The sequence below is a fragment of the Ambystoma mexicanum genome, chromosome 6p, assembly GCF_040938575.1.
Source record: "Ambystoma mexicanum isolate Mex_15411 chromosome 6p, UKY_AmexF1_1, whole genome shotgun sequence".
Lineage (NCBI taxonomy): Eukaryota > Metazoa > Chordata > Amphibia > Caudata > Ambystomatidae > Ambystoma > Ambystoma mexicanum.
Genome location: NC_090935.1, coordinates 100,702,088 through 100,723,422, shown reverse-complemented (window position 1 = coordinate 100,723,422; position 21,335 = coordinate 100,702,088). Strand labels below are relative to the sequence as shown.

The following is a 21,335-nucleotide window of genomic DNA, read 5'->3' as shown; positions in this document are numbered from 1 at the left end:
GCAGGTGATGAGCCCTGGGTGAGATTGAATGCCTACCTGATCCACGACACAGCCAACTGGAGGGATCTGAACTTGAAGTTTGTTCTTCAGGTTTACAGAGACTACTACCTCACCAAGAATTCGACCTACCTGCAGGACATGTGGCCTGTCTGCCAGGTAAAGTAATACTTGCTCAGAATAATGATAGCAGACCAGGACTGTGGGGCTTGGCCGGGCTGTTTTTCATAGTCCATTCACAAGACACTGACCACTGGGCCACCTTAATGTTCCCCACATACACTAGCGGATGCACTCCTCTTGTTTAAAGCCACACTTACCTGACGTCCTGTGCATGCTCCCTGTTCTTTAAGCTGACATGTTTTCGGCACTTGTTTGAAGACCTACATACTCGCATCTTTGATGTCCTGTGTATGCTGCATGTTCTTTAAGATGACCTAGTCTTCATGCTGTCTTTGAAGGTATCCTCCCAGATGCCTCCGATATCCTGTGCGTTCTCTCTGTTCTTTGGGTTAACATGTTCTTCATGCAGTGTTTGAAGCTGTCCGTACAGCTTGCTTCTGGTGTCCTGTGTGTGATCCCTGCCCCATAAGCATACGTTTTCTTCATGCTGTTTGTTTCGATGGATTTTCAGAATCGACCCGGTGGCCAGATTCTGAGGGGCCACCCCATTCTAATGTACAGGGAAGGACACCATTGCCTAGCCAAACTCTATCGAGGTAGTGTGACTGAGCAGTAAAGGCTTGGACTTGAGAGAGCGGAAGATTGGTGAAGGGTTCTGTTAAGCACACACAGAGCAATCAGTTATATTTCTTTAGGTCTTGGACAAATTATATAATCAAAAATCCCAGATAAGTAAATCACTAAACAGACACTTCTAATGGATTGTGTCCTCCCACATAGTCCTCATCTTAGATATATCCTTACCTTCAGCTTTGCTGCTTCAAAAAAAACAATTCTCCACCAGAGGGCGCTCTGCTCGAGGCTGCGGCGTCGATGTCCCTCGGCAGCATCCGTTGAGCGCCGATGTCATCCGCTGTATAAAAGCCTTAAGCCGCACTGGTTTGGCCTCCATTCCGTTTTTCCGTTAGCCTTCCTTCGGATCGAGAAAACGGTGATTCAGTTTGTGAAAATGTCGTCATCAAATCCTTCCACGCCGAAGACTGGATTAAAAAAATGCCAGAAATGTGGGAGCAAAATGTCGCTGCCTGAACCCCATCGGAATTGCCTCTGGTGCCTCGGTTCCAACCACTGTATAGACGAGTGCGATTTCTGTCAGTTGATGACCCATAAAGCATTAAAGGAACGGAGAGGTAAACTGGCGGGGGGGAGGAGTCCTTAAAGTTTTCTTAAAGGGGAAAAAAAGAGACTTGGCTGAGTCTGCTTTAAAGCGTCACAAACCTAAAAAGTCTAGGTCGAGGAGTAGATGAAGGAAGTCCTCTTCTTGGAAAAAGGCGGAGAAAAGACGACGCTGGTCTCCCTCTTCCTTGACATCATCTGAGGAAGTTGTCACATGTCCGTCAAAACATGATTACCCAGGAAAGTGGGAAGTCTTCAGAAAATGTATGCTAAAGATTTTTGAGAATGCGGGCCAGACCCGCCCAAAAAAGTCTAGTGAATGCCATGCCCCTGCTCATACAAAAAGTAACAGGGGAAGATCTAAGACAAGAAAATCCGACGAGAAATCACCAAGGGTGTCGTCCGGGGAATCTTTCCCGATGCCTCATAAGAAACACCTACCGGTGCAAAAATCGGGGGTAGTACTCGATAAAATGGCTCATCGAAGACTTCCAGGGTGTCGACAAACCATTCCAAAAAGGTTAAGTCGAGTGCACAGCCAACGGTGTCGAAGGCTCCTTCAACGGTGTCGACGGCGTCGACAATTCCTTCGAAAGTGTCGAAGGTTACCTCGACGATATCAAAGGCAATGCATTTAACGTCGATGCCCTTGTCGACGTCTTCGTTCATTCCTGTTGCAAAATCGACATCTTTGTTGAAATCTATGCCACCTGAGAAATTATTTCACCCTGAAAATAGGCAGGATTTCTTTGGAACCATGTCCTCCATTTATGAGGGAGGTTCATCAGAAGATGATGTTTCACCTTCAGGAGTGAAATTTGAAACAAAACAAGTCCCTGAGGAGTTGATTGACCCTCAATCTAAAATGGCAGATATATGAGTGCTTGCAGTCAGCAAGTGATCTGGACACATCTCCAGAACATGAATTTGAAAAGCCTGAACTGGCTGGAAAAGCCTGACCCAGCTGAGCATGCTGATGCAGGTTATAGAAAGTTAATGAACAGGGTAACTGAATTTGTGGGGTGGAGCAGAAATTAACCTATTTATCAGGAGGATGATATGACTGACATCCTTTCATAGGGACCTGAAACAAGATCCCATCCTTCCTTTTCACGTAGCTCTACAAAGGGAAGGTGAACACTGCATGGGAAAACCCTGAGTCTACTCCGGAGTAGATCCAGGAAGTCCTCTTTTCCTCAAAAAAGGTGAAGAAAAGCTGGCACTGGTCTTGCTCTTCCTCGATGTCGTCTGAGGAAGTTATCACATGTCCATCAAACATGATTCCCCAGGAAAGTGGGAAGCCTTCAGAACATCTATGCTAAAGATTTTTGAGAATGCGGCCAGACCCGCTCAAAAAGTCTAGCGAAGGCCATGCCCCTGCTCATACAAAAAGTGACTGGGGAAGATCTAAGACAAGAAAATCCGATGAGAAATCATAGAGGGTGTCGTCCGGGGAATCTTCCCCGACGCCTCATTAACACCTACCAGCAGTAGATAAAAAATGTTTCAAAATACAGGCCCTGTTCTTCAGATCCTGAATATTTGAGTAAACGCCCAACACCTGAGAATCTTGTAGTTCAAGCAGCTATTTCTACCAGGAATATGGAATATCCTACAATTCCCCCAGATAGGGATGATAAGATCGATGAATGGTCCCGAAAGATTTTTTCGTCAGGGAGCATGGCATTAAAATCCACAAATGCACATCCTGTGGGACTGTTTGACAGCGGCAGCTGAACACATCCCTAAAGGTGAGGAACGGGATGGTTTCCTGTTCATAGTAAGGTATGGAAAGGAGGCTTTGCGGGAATGCCTTCAATCAGGTTTGGACATGGCTGACAGTATCAGTAGGTCCATGGCGTCTAGTACGGTGCCACGTAGAGTTTCGTGGCTGTTGAAGTCAGGTTTTGCAGAGGATGTGCAGGCAAGACTTCTTAATATGCCATTTGACGGCTCGAGGTTGTTCGCCAGCAAGGCGGATGAAAGTTTGGAGAAGCTGCACACCTCCAAAGCAGCAGCAAAATCACTCAGTGCCGCTATACGACAACCTCAACAACGCCCCTACACAGACTAATCTTCCTGGAGTGGTCGTCCCTTTCGATTTTATTCCTCATTTGGAAAGGGAGGCGAGGAAAAGGTACTGGATCTGTCCCAGTAACGGCAACTGTCCCTCCAGCTGCTGCTGCAGCTGCTGCAAAGGCACTCTGAGGTTTTGACCCACAAGACCCCGGTGGGAGGCAGGATCTCGCAGCATCTGGAAGAACGGCGAGTCATTACTTCAGATGTTTGGGCACTGGAAACAGTATTCCAGGGTTAGTGCCTTATTTTTCAAAAGAAACCTCAGAATCACCCGCCGGAATACAACTCTGCCAAACATCCAGACCCACTCCTGTTGCAGGAATTCCTAACCCTGCTACAGAAAGGTGCATTAGAGCATGTACCTGTAGCGCAGAGGAACAAGGGTTGGTATTCCCCATATTTCCTCATACCAAAGAAGGACAAAGGATGAAGACCCATCTTGGACTTGAGAAACTTGAAAAAGTTCCTCAGGCAGGACACGTTCAAGATGGTCCCACTCTCTCGAATCCTTCAGGCTCTCCAACGCCAAGACTGGTTGCTATCATTGGACCTTCAGGATGCTTACTTTCATGTGCCAACGAAAGTAAGCCATGCCATGTGCTCAAACACAGGAAGTACCGGAGGTTCGCGATTGGCAATTCTCACTATCAATTTCGAGTTCTGCCTTTTGGGTTGACATCCGCCCCAAGAGTTTTCACCAAGTTGATGGAGGTAGTGGCAGCGAGTCTCAGGAGAGGGTGGATTCACGTCTACCCCTACCTGGATGATTGGATGATAAGGGCATGCTCCCCCGAACAAGCCCAGGAGCAGCTTACCAAGACCTGCCACTTCCTTCACAGACTGGGATTTTCTCTGAACTTAAAGTCAAATATGATACCATCACAGAAGCTCCAGTTTATCAGAGCAGTCCTGGATACTTGCTCGGGGAAAGCCTTGCCTCCCGAAGAGAGAGCTGACCACATTCTGGAGATAACAAAATTCCAGAATGCCCAGTATCTTCCAGCCTTCAATTTTCTGAGGTTGCTCGGTCTTATGGCATCCTGCATTTTTCTGGTGCCTGAAGCCAGATTGAGGAAGAGATCCCACCAGTGGGCCCTCAGGACTCAATGGTCCCAATTTTCAGGGGAAATGTCAGATCTTTTGTAAGTTCTGGCCAGAGTGGCGCCTGATCTTCGATGGTGGACTTGCAACGACAATATGCTCAAGGGAGAAACGTTTTGGCAACCTTGGCCGGAGATAATGGTAGTGACGGACGCCTCACTTGCAGGGTGGGGGAGCTCATGCCAACGATTTGACAATCAGCGGTCTTTGGTCTCCGTCTGAGTACAAACTACACATCAACCTATTGGAGCTGAGAGCAATCAGACTAGCGCTGAAAGCCTTTCTGCCCTCTGTGCGGGAAAAGCATGTCCTGATAATGACGGGCAATACAGTGGCCATGTACTACCTCTACAAGAGAGGAGTAGTAGGGTCACTACCACTGTGCAGAGATGCAATGCAGCTCTGGTTCTGGGCAATACAAGAAGGGATTTCTCTGTCGGCAGTTCATCTAGCCGGAGAGCAAAACACAGCGGTGGATGCTCTGAGCAGGCAGATCACAGTCTCGCACGAATGGGAACTAGCTCAGGAAGTCCTTCACGAGATCTTCTCCCTTTGGGCAACCCCTCAAGTGGATCTGTTCGCGACCAAGGTCAACCGGAAGTGCAAACTGTACTGCTCAAGGGAATTTCCTCTGAGAGGAGCTCGAGGAGACGCGTTCATGGTGGACTGGGATTTTCCGCTTCTGTACGTGTTTCCTCCAGTCCCCATGATCCCTCAAGTAATCAGGAGGCTAAGAAGGTTCAGCAAAGCCATGATCCTAATTGCCCCCGATTGGGCCAGGAGAATGTGGTACCCGGACCTTCTGGATATGTCCATCTGCCCTCCAATACGTCTTCCACAAAGAGATGACCTGCTCTCACGAGAGGAAGGTCGAGTTCTCCATACAGAGGTCAAAACACTCAACCTTCATGCATGGCTTCTGAGAGGCTGAGATACAAGGATTGGGACCTTCCAGATGACGTTATGGAGATTTTGCTTACGGCCAGAAGGCCAGAAACTAAATCTCAGTACCAGTGTCGTTGGAACAAGTTCAGTAACTGGTGCAGGGATAAGAATGTGGACCCTTTTCAGTGTAATATTCCCACAATACTGTCTTTTCTACTATACTTGGCCAATCTGGGGCTCCAGGTTGGCACGATAAAGGGTTATTTAGCAGCGCTATCCATCTTTAAGCACTCCTCAGAGGAAGAATCTTACTACAAAATACCTTTTGATTACACAATTCTTAAAGGTCTTAATATTGTGTTTCAAGTACCTGTGTGGGACTTAAACTTAGTATTAAAGTTCCTCACATGCATCCCATTTGAGCCTTTACATTCTTGTCCATTAAGGCTCTGTACTTTAAAAACCATACTACTTGTGCAAATTACATCAGCCCGCAGGGTAAGTGAGTTGCAGGCACTTTCTAGCGAGCCTCCTCACACTGTCTTTTACAAAGATAAAGTTGTTCTTAGGGTCAAACCCTCTTTTTTTGGCAAAAATTGTCTCAGATTTTCACCTGTCACAAAAAATAACACTGCCTGCTTTTTACCCTCCCCCTCACGCAAGTAAGGAGGAGGAAAGGCTACATAGATTAGACCCTAGGAGGGCTGTTAGTTTATGTATTTCAAGACCGGCAAGATTACATCAGTGTGACCAACTATTTGTGGGATACGCTGGCCGTAAATTGGGGCTGGCAGTGACTAAGCAAACGTTGTCTAGATTAATATTTTTGGCAATAACTGAATGTTCTAGTTTTGCTGGGAAAGATCCTCCAGATGGGCTGAGGGCTCATTCAACCAGGGGCATGGCAACTTCAACAGCACTTCAAAGGGGTGTACCAGTGCAAGATATTTGCACAGCAGCCACTTGGTCATCCATGCACACATTTATAAAACACTATGCCCTAGATTCGACTTCTTCACAGGGAGATCTCTTTGTTAAATCAGTACTTCATTCTGTACATCATTGATATCTCTGTGCTCCCACCTCCTATACAAAACTGCTTTGGGAGTCTAAGATGAGGAATACGTGGGAGGACACAATCCATTTGAAAAACAAGTTACTTACCAACTGTAACATTCTTTCGATTGGATGGTCCTTCCACGTATTCCTCATCGACCCTCCCAGCCTACCCAACAGTACAGTTTACGTGGTTTACACTCAAGTTCCTTTAAAGCTTGGGTCAAAAGAGGCATGCTATTATCTATAATCCATTGTCTACAATATACAAAAAAACAGAACAGAGGCCAAAGGGCGCGCCTCGAGGCATTTATACAGCAGATGACGTCGGCGCTCGAGGGATGCCGCCGAGGGACATCGCCGCCGCCGAGGGCAGAGCGCCCACTGGTGGAGAGAACATTTTTTCCGAAGCAGAAAAGCTAAAGATAAGGATATATCTAAGATGAGGAATACGTGGGAGGAACATCCAATCGAAGAACGTTACAGTTGGTAAGTAACTTGTTCTTCTAACATATGTACATGCACGTTAGGGTGCTCTGGCTACAGGGCACCAGCACTTTACTTTTAAACACCATAAGATCATAACGTAGAACACTGTAGTATAGAAAAACAAGTGAAGATAAGGAAAGTATTAACCCAATTTGCAAAAAAGTAAAAGGAGTTATAAAAAAAGTAAGGCCTTTAACTTTGAAAGTCCTTCCCTTGCTAGAAGAGATGGGCAGATGCTCTAAAAGTCACAAGTCCAAATTGAACCCTTGCAAGAGGCTATGAGTCTTTGAAGTAGGCTGAACAAGTGATGGCAAAGCCAACAGGAAGTGGTAAGTATCTCAAAGTAGTAGGAACGAAGGAAGCAAAGCTTTTGGAGGTCCTCTCCCAATTCCTCAACCTTAGGGGAAGGCCAGTGGGGGGAATCCTTGACAATAACTCCACCAACCGAGAGGTACGGTTAGGACTTTGCGCCCATTAAAACCTGTGGAGGTGGGGGGGGGGAACTGGCATGCTAACTCAACCCCTGTACTCTATTTTCTCTGGAACGACTTCTGGTGCTCCTAAATCTGCTTAGCCAACTTTCTTGATGTCTTGGTTCTGTTTTCAGAGGCCATGGGGTTGCAGTTGCAGAAGTCACTTTCGGCTATAGGATTTAAATCCGGCGGTTCTGTACTCTGTTGAGATGGTTGCTGGCACAATGAGGAATGGACCACCACATTGTCGATGACGTTGGAGGACTCCTAGGACAGGATACAGTTGGGAGAACCCAATAACCAATGTGATCGTACGACGGCAGGGGAGCCTCATGGGAGAAATTATTAAGCTGGATTTGCAAAGCCCCTCTTGGTGGTGGAGTGCTTCAACTGTATGGGGAGACCTTGTTCCACAAGCCAAGGGTCTGCAGAGTCCCAGGGCTGATGTCAGGATGGTGACCGATGCAGGAAAGTGGCCTAGGTGGGATGGGCCCAGGTGGGAGCCGGCAGCCCATAGGATGGTCCCAGGGCACCTCTGAAGACTTTCAAAGGCTGCATCCTTGAGCAGGGGATGAGACTGGTTTCTTCCACCGGTCCAGGGGGTCAAAGCACTGACAAAGGCCTTCTGGAGATTAGCAAAGGAGTAGCGGTTCACCGGGACGTTTGAAGAAGACCATTCTGGATGGCTGCAATGATGAGTTCCGGGTCTTCAGCGAGATGCTCCTCTCCAAAAGGATCCGCTACGGGAAGTAAAGCAAAAAGGCTTTTACTTACCTTCAAACGTCAAGTCAGGTTCCATAGTTGTCTATGGTGGGAAAGCAGCAATAAGAAAATTGGTTCTAACACCGTTTTTGTAGACCCACATCCCACACTTCTGATGTTCCGTGCATGCTCCCTGTTCTTTATTGTAAACCTGCACAGTCTTCATGCTCTGTTTCAAGACGTCCATCCTTCACGCCTTAGATGTGACATGCATCCTCCACTCCTGCTGTTCAATGGTGTCCCATTTCTGCTCCTAGGTTACATTTGCTGACACCTGTTAAATTTGTTAGCTGTCCCTCCCTGCATTCTTCTTATGTTCTATTCATGCTACCTCATTTATGCAGACATATTCTTCATGCTGTCTTTGGCCCACCTGAACTTGACACTGTCCCATGTCTCTGGATTGCTTTGCATTCCCCCACACCCCTATATCCATACATTATTCTGATGTCTCTTCATGCTTCCCTCACCTCCTTTCTTCGTGCAATCTTTGAAGACCTATTTGTTCTTGAATTTTAAATAGTCTTCATGCTGTTTGAAGATGTCCCTCCCACTCTAATTTTCCCTTTTCTTTTATGTCACATATTTGTCATGCCATTTATGAAGACACCCCTCCGGCACCCCTATGATGTCCCATGTATGCTCCTATATGCATCTTGCTGCTGATTGCAATATGTATTAACTGTCACTCTCCTCTCACTGCATTCTTCTGATGTCTCATTTTTGCAACCACCTCTTTGCAAAATATACTTTGAGTCTTGGAAGACAGCCTTGTTATCCTTGCTGATGTCTTTTATGTTCGAAGGTCTCCCCACTCCTCCATCCATTCTTTCTTCTAATGTCCTGTCCATACTTCCCTTTCCTCCTTTCTGACATAATCTTGATTTGCTTTTGAAGGTCCCTCTTGAACTCCTCTGATGCCATCTGTTGCCTCCAAACTGCGGTCCTCCATGCAATGTTGAACAGCATGTCTCGCCTGTGCTTCTGTGTATGCTCTTCTCCAATCCCCTGTGGCTTTGCTCACTCCATTCCTCATGTGTCGCCCTCACAGGCTGTGATGGAGTCAGAGTTGAAGTTTGACACGGATGGTGATGGACTTATCGAGAACTCTGGTACTGCTGATCAAACCTATGACGGATGGGTGGTGTCTGGGCCAAGGTAAGTAGAGAGAGCTAGAGGGGACATCAAGTCATTGCTGGGCTCTCGTATGGGATTACAAAGACCAACCTGTAGTGGTAGGCAGGTTTTTCCCATACAATAATCCAGACTCCTACTGGTACCTGGAAGAGCAGTTAAGCCTTCAGGCTTAAGAGTGGAAAGGACTGTCAACACATTTCTGAAAATCTACTTTTCATATAAAGTTGTGTATGAATTAATACCAGGTAAACACAATCTAGGGTGCATGCCCCTAATTTTGGTAACCTTCCGGTTCCCAAAATAAAATATTGTATTTCCCTTTCAGTTTGCATTACATAATGCAAATGGAGTCTTTGCAGTTGCAAAGTGTCTACATGTATTTTGATTGTTTGTAAATGAAATGACTGGTAAATGTTCCGAAGAGTGCTGTACATGAATCAAGGCTGGAGGCAGTCGGCACCCTGCACTATCTTGCGTACAACAGTATAAAAGACAGTAAGGCTTTGTTTAACATAGCATTTATTTAGCTGAATGGGCATTGGACATCTGGCCCCTGCAGGCCTGATTCAGAGCCAGAAGAGGAAGCGATTAAGTGATGCACCGGACGCCTCACTTGTGCCTCGATTGACGTGTGTGGAGATGTCAAAAGGAACTTAGTGTGTGTGTGTGTGCGCGCGTATGTATGACTTTGTGTGAATTTTTGAATGGTGTGTTAATGTAGGGTGTGTGAACAGTGAGGGATTTAGATTTGGTAAATTGTAACGCAGATATCATGCTCAGGTTCTGAGCAGAGAGCAACAACATCTAGCTGCAGATGGACCTGAATGTTCTGCAACAGGGGGAAGAAAAGGGGGTGATGAAGAGTAAACGTTTTCATATCTTTCTAAAAAGACGATAAGTAGTTATAATCTGCTCTGCAGGAGGAGGCAGATGTTGAACATTGCCTTAATAACTGACCTTTCTGCTCCCTTTGAAAATGGCCGCCATGGCTGCTCAAGGCCATCGAGGCCGCTTCATTGCTGGGACGCCACACTCTACACCATCCGGCTCCATCGATTCCAGCAGCCTGACTCCCATATAAGGCTCTTAGCCTGTCTGGGCCCCTGTTCGTTCTCTCTTCAACTAGGAAATATGCAACTGGCCCCCTCCTGCAACGTTCCGTTGTGCAGGAGGAGGCAGATGCTGAAAATTGCCTTAACAACTGAGCTTTCTGCTCCCTTTGAAAATGGCTGCCATGGCTGTTTTGAGGACATATCCGCTTCATTGTTGGGACATGCCGCTCTACACCATCCGGCTGCATCGATTACAACAGTCGACCCCCCTACCCCTCCTGAATGGAGGAGGCATAAGAGGATTTGTGAACCTATCTGCGGGACACGCTGTCAAGGGATATAATCCGCTGGCGACCCACACTCTACCTCTCCCCTCCTGCACTTGTCATCTTGATGTATCTGTGCCCCCTCTCCGTCCCCGTGGTTGTCTGTGTCCTTAAACATTCGACAGAGGTCTAAAATATTTTTTCATTTCTGTAGCTGTTTCCCCCTTATACTTAATCTACAAAAAATGTGGACATTAGTTCCGAGATGCTCTTATTGTGGAAGCCCTACTCTGGCCATGGGCAGGACATCACCCCTCATCCTGTCTCTGTAATTCACTGCTTATGGTATTTCTCCACCCTGTCACGTTACAGTGGCAGGGACATGTATGTGTATGCTATCAGTGTTTCTTCCCCATGCTGGTGCTTTCTATGTCTTAATGTCCCCGCAAATCCCTGCTAACATGCCTCGCTTTCTGCCCCTGCTTGTGACAAAATAACAACAAAAGAGAAGAAAATCAACCCCCACTCCCACCTTTTTCTGTCCCCCACGCACAACTATCAAATGCCACACTGCGACACACACAATTAATGCTCCTCCTAGAGCCCACTCTTCATCTATTAAAACACAAATGAACCAAAATGACAAGCTAAAATAACAATGGCTACTTATCCAGTCCTACTCCCTATACAAGATCATTACTTTTATTTCCACACTCCTCCTTTAAATAATATATTTTATCATGATACCACCTTCCCTCCCCTTCCGAAAGAGGGTCTGCTTGCCTTATATTTTCCTTACCTTATAATGCCTTACCAAAATAATCTTTACAATGCACACACTAATAAGAACTAACAAAAAACCACACCCACGTCACATCAACGACCTTGCTCTCCACATATTCATACCACTCACACTTTTCAATGCATCTGTTCCCTAGTTATCGCTCGACAAGAATCTACTCACATGTGCATGCTCCCCATCGTCGGGTCCACGAGAAGGTTTCTCTGAGGGCGACGAGGGTATATCCCCCACTTTATGGGAGAGATCTTGACACCTAGAGGCGGAGGAGCAAACCTTTCCGCCACTAGACCGTTCTGGATCATCCCAGTGGACTAGAGAAAGATTTGAAGATAGATAGGTTTGTGTCCACTTCTGAACACATTTCACCTAAAAGGCCAAGGGAGGTGCTCCCTCAAGACCCTAGAGCCAAATTCCCAAGTCATTTTGACCCATTTGAGGAAGAATTAGATGCATATGACCACACTGAAGAGAAACCCCACTTTCCCCTGTAGGGGACTTTGACAAAGACTCCGACATATGTGAACCACAGCCCTGGCAGTCCCCAGGGGCATCAACAGACCCTGATGTTTTAGATCTGGCCTCTCCTCAGACCATGCCTGTCAGAGACCCTTTGCCTGTGGACGAGCAACCCACATTTAACGCAATGCTACGCAAGGCGGCAGCACATTTTCAAATTGATACGGGGGAGACTACCCCAGAAGTAGATTTTGTAGAAAAAATAATCAAGGAAAAGCCTCCTGCTAGCCAAGCCATACCCCTCCTCGCCTCAATCAAGAGACACCTTGTTCCCTCTTTATCTACACCTGCATTACTTAGAGGTGTCATTCCAAGAATCGAGAAGCTTTTTAGCCCCTCACCTTCTGATCCCTTATATATTAGGGGTAATTCCATACCAGATTCCCTGGTAGTAACCACCATGAGAAAAAGGCCGGGGGTTCCGCTATCTACTAGTGAAACACCTCCGGACAAAGAGGGGAAGAAGCTCTATGCCTTAGGAAAGAGGATTACATCCTCGGCAGCTTTCGTCACGCGTTTTGCCAACAATACAACTCAGTTGACTGGTTACGCCGATGCCCAATGGGCACTGTTGCGCGAAGGCCTACAAGAAGTCCCTGAGCCCTGCGAACCCGCTTATTAGCCACTGTGACAGAAGGTACTCGGGTGAACCAAAGCATCATCAAGAACACCTTAGAGGCTGGCCGTTCCCTAGTACAGGGTGTACTCCTTAAGAGACATGCTTGACTCAAACTCAGGTTTCAAACCAGAAACACAGGCGTCCCTCATCAACAAACCCCTTGAAGACTCAAACTTGTTTGGTAAGGCGGTTGAGTGACGCACTGGAAACAGCTAAAAAGGAACACAAAACATTAAAAACCCTGGACCAAATGACAAGACCCCCTAATAAGCGCGGTTATTGCAATAGGCGCTTTTTTCGTGGCCAACGACAAACTCAACAACAATACACGTCAGCCAGCAACTGGTCCTCCCCTCAGGGAACCAGTGGACAGTATGCTCAAAGAGGATAACGCCGTGGCAAGGGAAGAGGTCGGGCCCCACTCCTAGAGGCTCCCCAGCTACCACCACCAAATGACCCGCATGATTCTCCGGTCGGGGGCCGGTTAACATCATTTCTGCAAGCATGGGAGGGAATTACCAGACTGTTGGGTACTGTCAACAATAGCCCACGGTTATTGTATTACTGTATCGAATTCAGTTGGTCCCCAACATTCAGACCCCAAGGGGAAGACGTCTATCACCAGAACATTTCGCCATCCTTCAGGAAGTCGAATTGCTGCTGGAAAAAGGAGCCATAGAGGTCATGCCTCGTAAAGGAGGGTATTTATTCAGTGTACTTCCTTGTACCCAAAAAGGATCTAACCATGCGCCCTTTATTAGATCTGCGCCCAGCGAACAAATTTGTAAAACCACAAAAGTTTTGGATGATGAATCTAAAGGAAGTAATCCCCCCTGCTCACACAGGAGGTTTACATGGCAACACTGGACATGAAAGATGCATACTTTCATATTTCAATGTTGCCAGCGCACAGGAAATATCTCGGGTTCAATATAGAAGGCAAACACTATCCGTTCAAAATGCTACCCTTCGGCATAGCCTCAGCGCCAAAGGTATTCACGAAGGTACTGGAAGTGGCCGCGGCACACCAGCGCAGATTGTCCATTCCAGTCTATCCTTACCTCGACGACTGGCTCATAACAGGGGATTCTTACGAAACATGCTTCATGAACACCCAAAAGACTATAGACCTCCTGTTCCACCTGGGCTTCTCCATCAACGAAAAGAAGTCCAGTCTAGACTCCAGCCAAGTCGAGCAATTCCTAGGGGCTCTAATTCGAACAAAGGACGGCCTTGTCTTCCCCCTCCAACGTGAGGGTCCAAAACATGCTGTTTCAGATCCTCCAATATGTAGCCGGTCAAAAGGTGACGGTACGCAAAGCCATGCGATTGCTAGGAATGATGCCGTTGTGTATTTATTTGGCCCCTCACGTGCGCCTGTGCATGCACCCAATGCAAGAGTGGCTCAACAGCCAGTGGTGTCAGGCTAGCGGACAATGGGACGATCTAGTGGTGGTCTCGCAAGCCTTGGTTCTCTCGCTGCGGTGGTGGTCAAAGGAAAACCTTGTGCTGGGGAAACCTTTCGCCACCCCTGCAGTGGAAGCCACTCTAATCACAGACGCATCCCTCACTGGGTGGGGGGCTCACATATCCCATCAGACTGCACACAGAGTTTGGACTCCCAGTGTGGCGTCCAAACACATAAACCTGCTGGAATTATTGGCGGTCTTCAAAGCCCTGAAGGCTTTCCAGAAACACCTACAAAGAAAGACTGTGCTGATTCTTACAGACAGCACCAGGGCCATGTATTACCTGAACAAGCAAGGGGGCACTCACTCTCCAGGAATATCCAAGCTGTCTCAGGACATCTGGAAGTGGGCTCTCAAACCCATGTTCCTGCTATCACAACATGTACCAGGGGAACTCAATCTTCTGGCAGACGGACTCAGCAGAGACTTCCCTCTACCAGCAGAGTACGAATGGCGATTGCACGAAGACATCGTCTCCAATGTTTTCGCAGAATGGCGCTGCCCAGAGATCGACCTGTTCGCAACTCTGGAAAACACACAATGCCAAGATTAGGCCTCCAGGTACCCCCAGAACCGCTCCAAGGGGAACGGCCTCTGGATAACATGGTCAAGGAAATTTGTCTATGTCCCCCTCTCCCCCGACTCCCCTTCTCAACAAGATAGTGCACAAGATGCACCAGGAACTAATTACCATGATACTGGTGGCCACCATGTGGGCCCGCCAACCCTGGTTCGCTCATCTGATGGAGATGTCACTATCTCCTCCAGTGAAACTGCCCTGCCCATACAACATGTTGTCACAGGACAGGGCCCGAACGCTGCATCCATGCCCACAGACCCTGAACTTGGCAGCCTGGCTCCTGAGGTCATAGAGTTTGGACATTTACAGCTCCTTCAGAGATGCATGGACATTCTCAGAGAGGCTAGGAAACCGAACACTCGTTACTCCTACTTTAGTAAGTGGAAACGGTTTGTCATCTGGTGTAACTCAAAGAGCATCAACCCCGTTGACTGCTCTCCCACTCATATTGCTTTATACCTGACTCCTTTGCTGGACTCAGGGTTAGTCTTTAATTCTATTAAAGTTCACCTAGCTGCGCTCTCCGCCTACACTACGTCTCAACATAAGGTGTCATGGTGGAAGGTTCCAGTTATTAAGGCTTTCATGGAGGGAGTGAAAAGAATTCACCCTCCTATATCTAACCCAGCTCCCGGATGGGACCTAAACGTTGTGTTAACCAGGCTAATGGGCTCCCCCTTCGAACCCATGCATAAAGCAACCCTTAAGGATCTCACTCTTATGACTGCTTTCTTGATAGCTATCACCTCCATTAGGAGAGTGAGTGAACTACAAGCGCTCTCTATCTTAGATCCCATTGCAACAGTTCACAAAGATAAGGTGGTTCTACGCACACACACACCCTAGGTTTGCGCCGAAATTCATTTTTAAGTTTCATGTCAACCAGTCTATAGAACTACCAACGTTCTTTCAAAATCCTTCAAACTTGGGGGGAAAAGAGCCTACACACATTAGATGTGCGCAGGGCAGTCATGTTTTATACGGAAAGAACTCGTCCACTAAGACAGACTAATCAGTTCTTTGTGTCAGTGGCGGCAGGCAGAGAAGGGGATGCAGTCTCCAAATTCACTATCTCTTGATGGATTGTCCGCTGCATCACTTTGTTATACTCTTGCTAAGAGAGAACTACCCTTCAAGCCTAGAGTGCACACTACTCGAGGCACTGGGGCATCCATAGCGTTCATTGCAAATGTTCCCCTAGAGTCCTTTTGGAAAGCGGCAACCTGGAGTTCTGTACACACCTTTACAAAACACTATTGTCTAGATGCTAACTCTAGATCTGATTCTCAGCTGGGAGAGGCACTACTAAAACACCTTTTTTCTACTGTTCCTTCTCACAACTCACCTCCAGCTCCGGGTACTGTTCGCTAGTCTATGCACAGCATGTGATTCTAAGCAGATTAATGAACATCAGAAGACATTCATTACTTACCGTAAAAGCATTTCTGATGGTTGTATGTGCCTTGATTCACATGCGCCCACCCTTCCTCCCCGCTTGGATGGAAGGAAGATAGACATCTTATTACTTTCTCTCTTTTCTGTACTCACCTTAGTCATCAGGCTCCCTCATGGCAGAAAAAATATAAACAGAGGGACCTCGATGTGTGAGGGATTTTGGGTACTCTACACATTATTTTAGGGATAATGTTACAGACAAGCCTATGTCGACGTCCCCTTTTCGACTTTCGAAAAACAAGATGCAATACTCCGCAGTGACCACTGGATGTTGGACTATGCACAGCATGTGAATCTAAGCAGATACAACCATCAGAAATGTTTTTACGATAAGTAATGCATGTCTTATCCCTCCCAGCACCTCGCAATACAAATCATGATTGTAGCTCGAAGATGTGCACTGTCGTCCTCTTTGAACATTCAGGACTTGTTAATTTAGGTTTAGTGGTCAAAGGTCACCTGGTGCCATGGAATTCAGGGATAGTGGAGTTTAGTCAGTAATATGGGCTATAACTCGTGTCACCTGCGGATTTGCCAGGTGATACTTTGTGAGGTAACATGCACAGCAGGTGCCGGTCTCTGATCGCGGCCTTGTAGGGCATATTTCTTTCAAATCGAAAAACATCTTTTGCAACACTGTTAGAACGTTGAATGAGCTTTATGGCGGTTGGGGGTGTGGGTTGTCCTCATGAGAACTTGGGCATGGCTGGAAGCTTCTCTCATCTCGCAATTTGGGCCCAGTGCATGGAATGCCTCATTTGCTGTGTAGGCCTTGTCTCCTAACTATAGTTACTAATGTACTATTTTGTGTAATGTAGTTACTATACGCAAAATGCACTAACATCTACACAAAATGGCAGTCTTGCTCATGTCCTGGGCTACACTATTTGGGCTGATTATATTGTGGTGGGGTCCTACTCCTGTACCCCCTGGAACTTCATAGTTCTTCGAAGGCCACTCGCCTTACTCTAAAGTGCTTAGGGCGGTGGGACAGGGTCGCCCCCTTCCCAACATTACCATCAGGGAACTACGCGCAAGAATCCGGGAACATCTCAGCCTCCTAAGCTCCAAGGACGCAAGATATGCACTGGCTACACATGGTCAATTCAAACACCAGCTGGACAAGTGACATGTAATTCATCAGACTCGAATCAGTCAAATGTGACACAAGAGGAGATCGAGAACTCAGCCTAAAGCAACGTGAAGCAAGACTAATATGCAAATATAGATGTCAGTAAGGGTCTTAATACCGACCATGAACTTAATGTGTTCTTGTGAATTATATTTCTTTGCACTCACAATACTGACCCTTCCAGCCACCTCCCTCTCCGCTAATCCCCCTTCTCTCACTCATGACAACGTCATAACAGCCACACCCCTGGAGACTTTCCACTATGGACTATCATCTACTGCCCAGCTACCTCACATGCCACCCTTGGACTCACATCCCCTTCCCCATCTGCACCCAGGTTAATTCCCACCCCTGCTCCCCCCACTAACTGGCATCCACCACCCTGGCTTCCACAGCTCCCGCTACAGGTACCTATCTGGACCGACTTCTCCAGAGATGGTTGCTGCACCATCCCAATCCTGCACACTCTCGTCGCACCCCCATGCCCCACCATTGTTCCTCCCACAGTCTACTCCTGGCAAAACCTGGCTGCTCCACCCCTACACCACACTAGTGCTCTTGTACACTTCAGATTAACCCATGCACTCCCTGCACTCTACATGGATCTCCAACATAAATACTGCCCCCCCCCTGCTGCCCTCTTTAGGTATCCGTTACTGGCAGATTTGGGCTCCATACAGACAACCCACAATGTGGTCCTCTGCCACAACTACAATGCATCAAGAATCATTTCCATTACACAGCACTACACTGTCATCAAGGGGCCCATTCCTATAGGCTAGACCCTGAACCAGTCAGAATTGAGCACACATCTGACCACTCAGAGGAAACCCTCTCCCTCTATTGATTCTGCATTCAAAGATGGCAGCCGGCATCGAAAGCTCGCCTTGACAGCCCATCTTTACGCAGCAGTATTACTGGCCTTTCAGGTGGGTGTGTGCCTAGTATCACCTGCTCAGTTGCCCTCCCAGAACATCTATATCGCGCAATGTCCTCATAATGCAGCAATTGTGCCAACAGGCCTTTTTATTTCATTTTTCTGGCCAGACAGTTGACTACAGCATTAACACAGGCATCAGCCTGCCTCTACCATGTACCTCCTATGCATGACACTTGTCATGTAGGAAGAAATAAGTGCACGGTTTATTTATTTTTACCGCTACATGCTCCCCATTACTCACTGCGCACCAATCACAGTCCCGTGCAACCCCCACCGCCTCTCTCCCATGTGGTGGCCCCACTTGTTGCCCTTACCAGCCCTCACCTTCACCTGGGCAGGCATGGTATACCCACTGTATTCTGAATTTGTACGCAACATTGCAGCAGCCGCTGTAACGCCTTGCCAACCTGACCCGCACCCACTCCTCCCCCCCAAGATTCACCATGTGAATGGAAGATAGCACAGGGGCGACATGCTGGTCTTGAAACTGAACTGTGGTATTAAGCATGTGATAAAAAAAACTATCAAAAAAACAAACTCCTGACCGTTCTCTGAGAACCCATATCCTGACCCTCTGCCACAGGCCCACCTGTTGCCCTCCCAGTACATGCTCATACAGCACCACATCTTATCTCAATAGCTCCCTGGTGCAGCCCCAATCGAATATTCACCACGCAGAGAACAGCATCTATGCTTGACAGCCGGGTGTCCCTACACATACATAGGTTATCTGTACTTTTTCCCCACAGGTTAACCAGCCAGAGCCCCACGCTGAGGTCACCGCTACCATATATCTATGTGCTCACCACACACGGTAAGGGAACATACCCACACCACGCACAAATCCATAGGCCCAACCAGGCCGTGTCCTCATACCCCACTTTACGAACATAACCTCTTTTCTTCCTTCCTCCTTCTCCTTGGTGCTATCCTTCATTTGAGTTGTGCAGTTTTGCTTCCACTGCTGGAACTATGTATTCAACTATGCCTACATCTTATACTGTAACAACTTGCAATTTCATCCATTGTTTCATCCATCTCATCTGATGTACATTTTGTTCACTTATTGTCACCACAATCACAACCACCAATGCAATGAAATCAACATGCCTCATGCATCAAAACAACGTACCTATATTCAAATGTCCCACTATCACCAACCCACACACCCTGAAAATGTTTAATCTGCATCCAAATCACATCAGTTCCCCCCCACTCTGGGTTGCTTATTGCTACAAATATATACTTTACCTTGTATTCTCACCAAAGCTTTGAAAAAGACCCATGTTGGGTCAGAACACCTGTCGGCTTAAGAGTGTAAATAAATCACCCTAAACATGAAGTGACAATATAAATTACACAGTCAACAATAAGATCTAGGAGCCAGTGTCTGGTGACTCGGTTCTTAACCAAACCCACTCTAAACCTCGCTGAGACGCAAGAGCACCGTATTTTAAGGACCCCTCACCGGCAGCAGGGTCTACTTATTACAATGATCAGCGCAGTGATCTGGAAATTCTAGTGCTCTACCCTAATCATTTTAACAGTGCAGTACTGTGAAGTCTGTGCGTCAGTATGTGCGTCCATTGGAATTAGTCCTTGGTCAGAGGTTGTTGAAGAGCCATGTTTTAAGAGATTTGCAAAATTGGTGAATTGTGGGGGCATTCTGACGCAGCACCGGGATAGAGTTCCAGGGGGTGGGTGCATGAAAAGAGAATGATTGTTTGCGAGTCTTCTCTTTGCAGATGAGTTGTTTCAAGCCGATTGGTCAATTTGCTGCACAAGGAGCATGTTCCACCAGATATGTGGAGCTTAGCCACAAGGTACGTTGGTGTGCTACTCATGACTGCTTTGTAGATGATAAATGCAGTCTTGAACAGTTTCCTGGCTTGGAGCGGAAGCCAATGTAGTTTGTGAAAGATGCAGGTTATTTGTTCAAATTTCCATGCTCCTGTAATGAGATGTGCTGCAGCTTGGTGGACTGCTTTTAGGGGAGCCAGGTGAGCAGCTGCGAGTCCCCTGTCAGGAGGGAATTTGCCCCATCCATGTACGAGACCACAAGGGCCTGCACTACGGACGGGAAGTCCTATGGCGAGATGAAGAGTTTAATTTTACTAAGGGTAGAGATTCTGAGCCAGGCTGTTTGGGCCTTATTGGTTATGTGTTTCTGGAAGGACAGGCTGTTGTCACTGGTAAAGCATAAGGATTTTGCTGTGTCAGAGTTGTGGATCAAATCCTTCTAGGCACATATCATTGAGCCATTGTTGGGCAAGTTATGTATTAGCGGGCGGACCGATGAGGACGAATTTGGTCTTTGATGGGTTTAGTTTGAGGTAGGCAGCCAACATCCAGGACTGGATGATGGCTAGGCAATCGCAGAGATGAATGATGTCCTGCACGCTATTTAATCTCATGTACAACTGAGTATCGTCCATGTATTGGTGGATGGTGATATTGGGATCTTTGAGGAGAGTGCCCAAAGGCATCATGTAAAGGTTAAAAAGGATTGGTGAGAGGATTTACACTTGGGGACTCCAAAGGAGACCTGGAGTCGGTTAGAACGCAACAAGCTCATTCAGCCGAGAGGTCAAGAAGGATGAGTAGGCATGAGTCGCCATTATCTATGACTTGGAGGGCTCATCCACAACCTGGTGTCTCGATGCTACACTTGGGATGGAACCCTGACTGATGATCATTTAGGAGGTGGAGTTGTTGGATTCTGGCGAGTAGTTGTTTTTCCAAGATTTTGCCAATAAACTGGAGGTTCTTAATGGGCTGGTAGTTGGCTGGGTCGTCTGGCCTAGAGTTGGTTTTTTTCAAAAGAGGTTGAATGAGACAAGTTTTGATATTATGGCACACAATTCAATTCAGATAGTCACTTATAAAAATAGTTATTTTTTTTAGGCCTTAGAACACACTGAAAAATGAAATTAGCAAGTAGTACTATCACACAATTTTTCTATAATCCTAATATATACAATCACTATTAGGTTAACTTAATAGACATCAAATAAGTTATGAAGCAATGCCGGTAAGTAATGTAGTTGCAACAAAATGGTGGGAACCAATCACAAGTACAATATCCTAAATTTAGAAGTCTGAAGCCTAGGTTTGAATGGGGCATTGTGCTCAAATGTCACAGGAGTTGGGATGCAATGGGCTTGTGGTGGTAATTTGGTTCAAACTATTTCAACAACTGTTTACCCAAGGATATTGAAGTTCTCTC

General features: G+C 46.8%; 1 protein-coding gene across 2 annotated transcripts in view; it reads left to right on the top strand.

Annotated features, from left to right (window-relative positions):
• Positions 1 to 21,335, top strand: part of GBA2 (glucosylceramidase beta 2) — a 470,157-nt gene that overhangs the window by 396,407 nt on the left and 52,415 nt on the right. For both annotated transcript variants that reach the window (XM_069626781.1, XM_069626780.1), the window contains exons 12-13: positions 5 to 156; positions 9,193 to 9,299. In XM_069626781.1, coding sequence (XP_069482882.1) covers positions 5 to 156; positions 9,193 to 9,299 — 259 coding nt within the window. The remainder of the gene's footprint in view (positions 1 to 4; positions 157 to 9,192; positions 9,300 to 21,335) is intronic.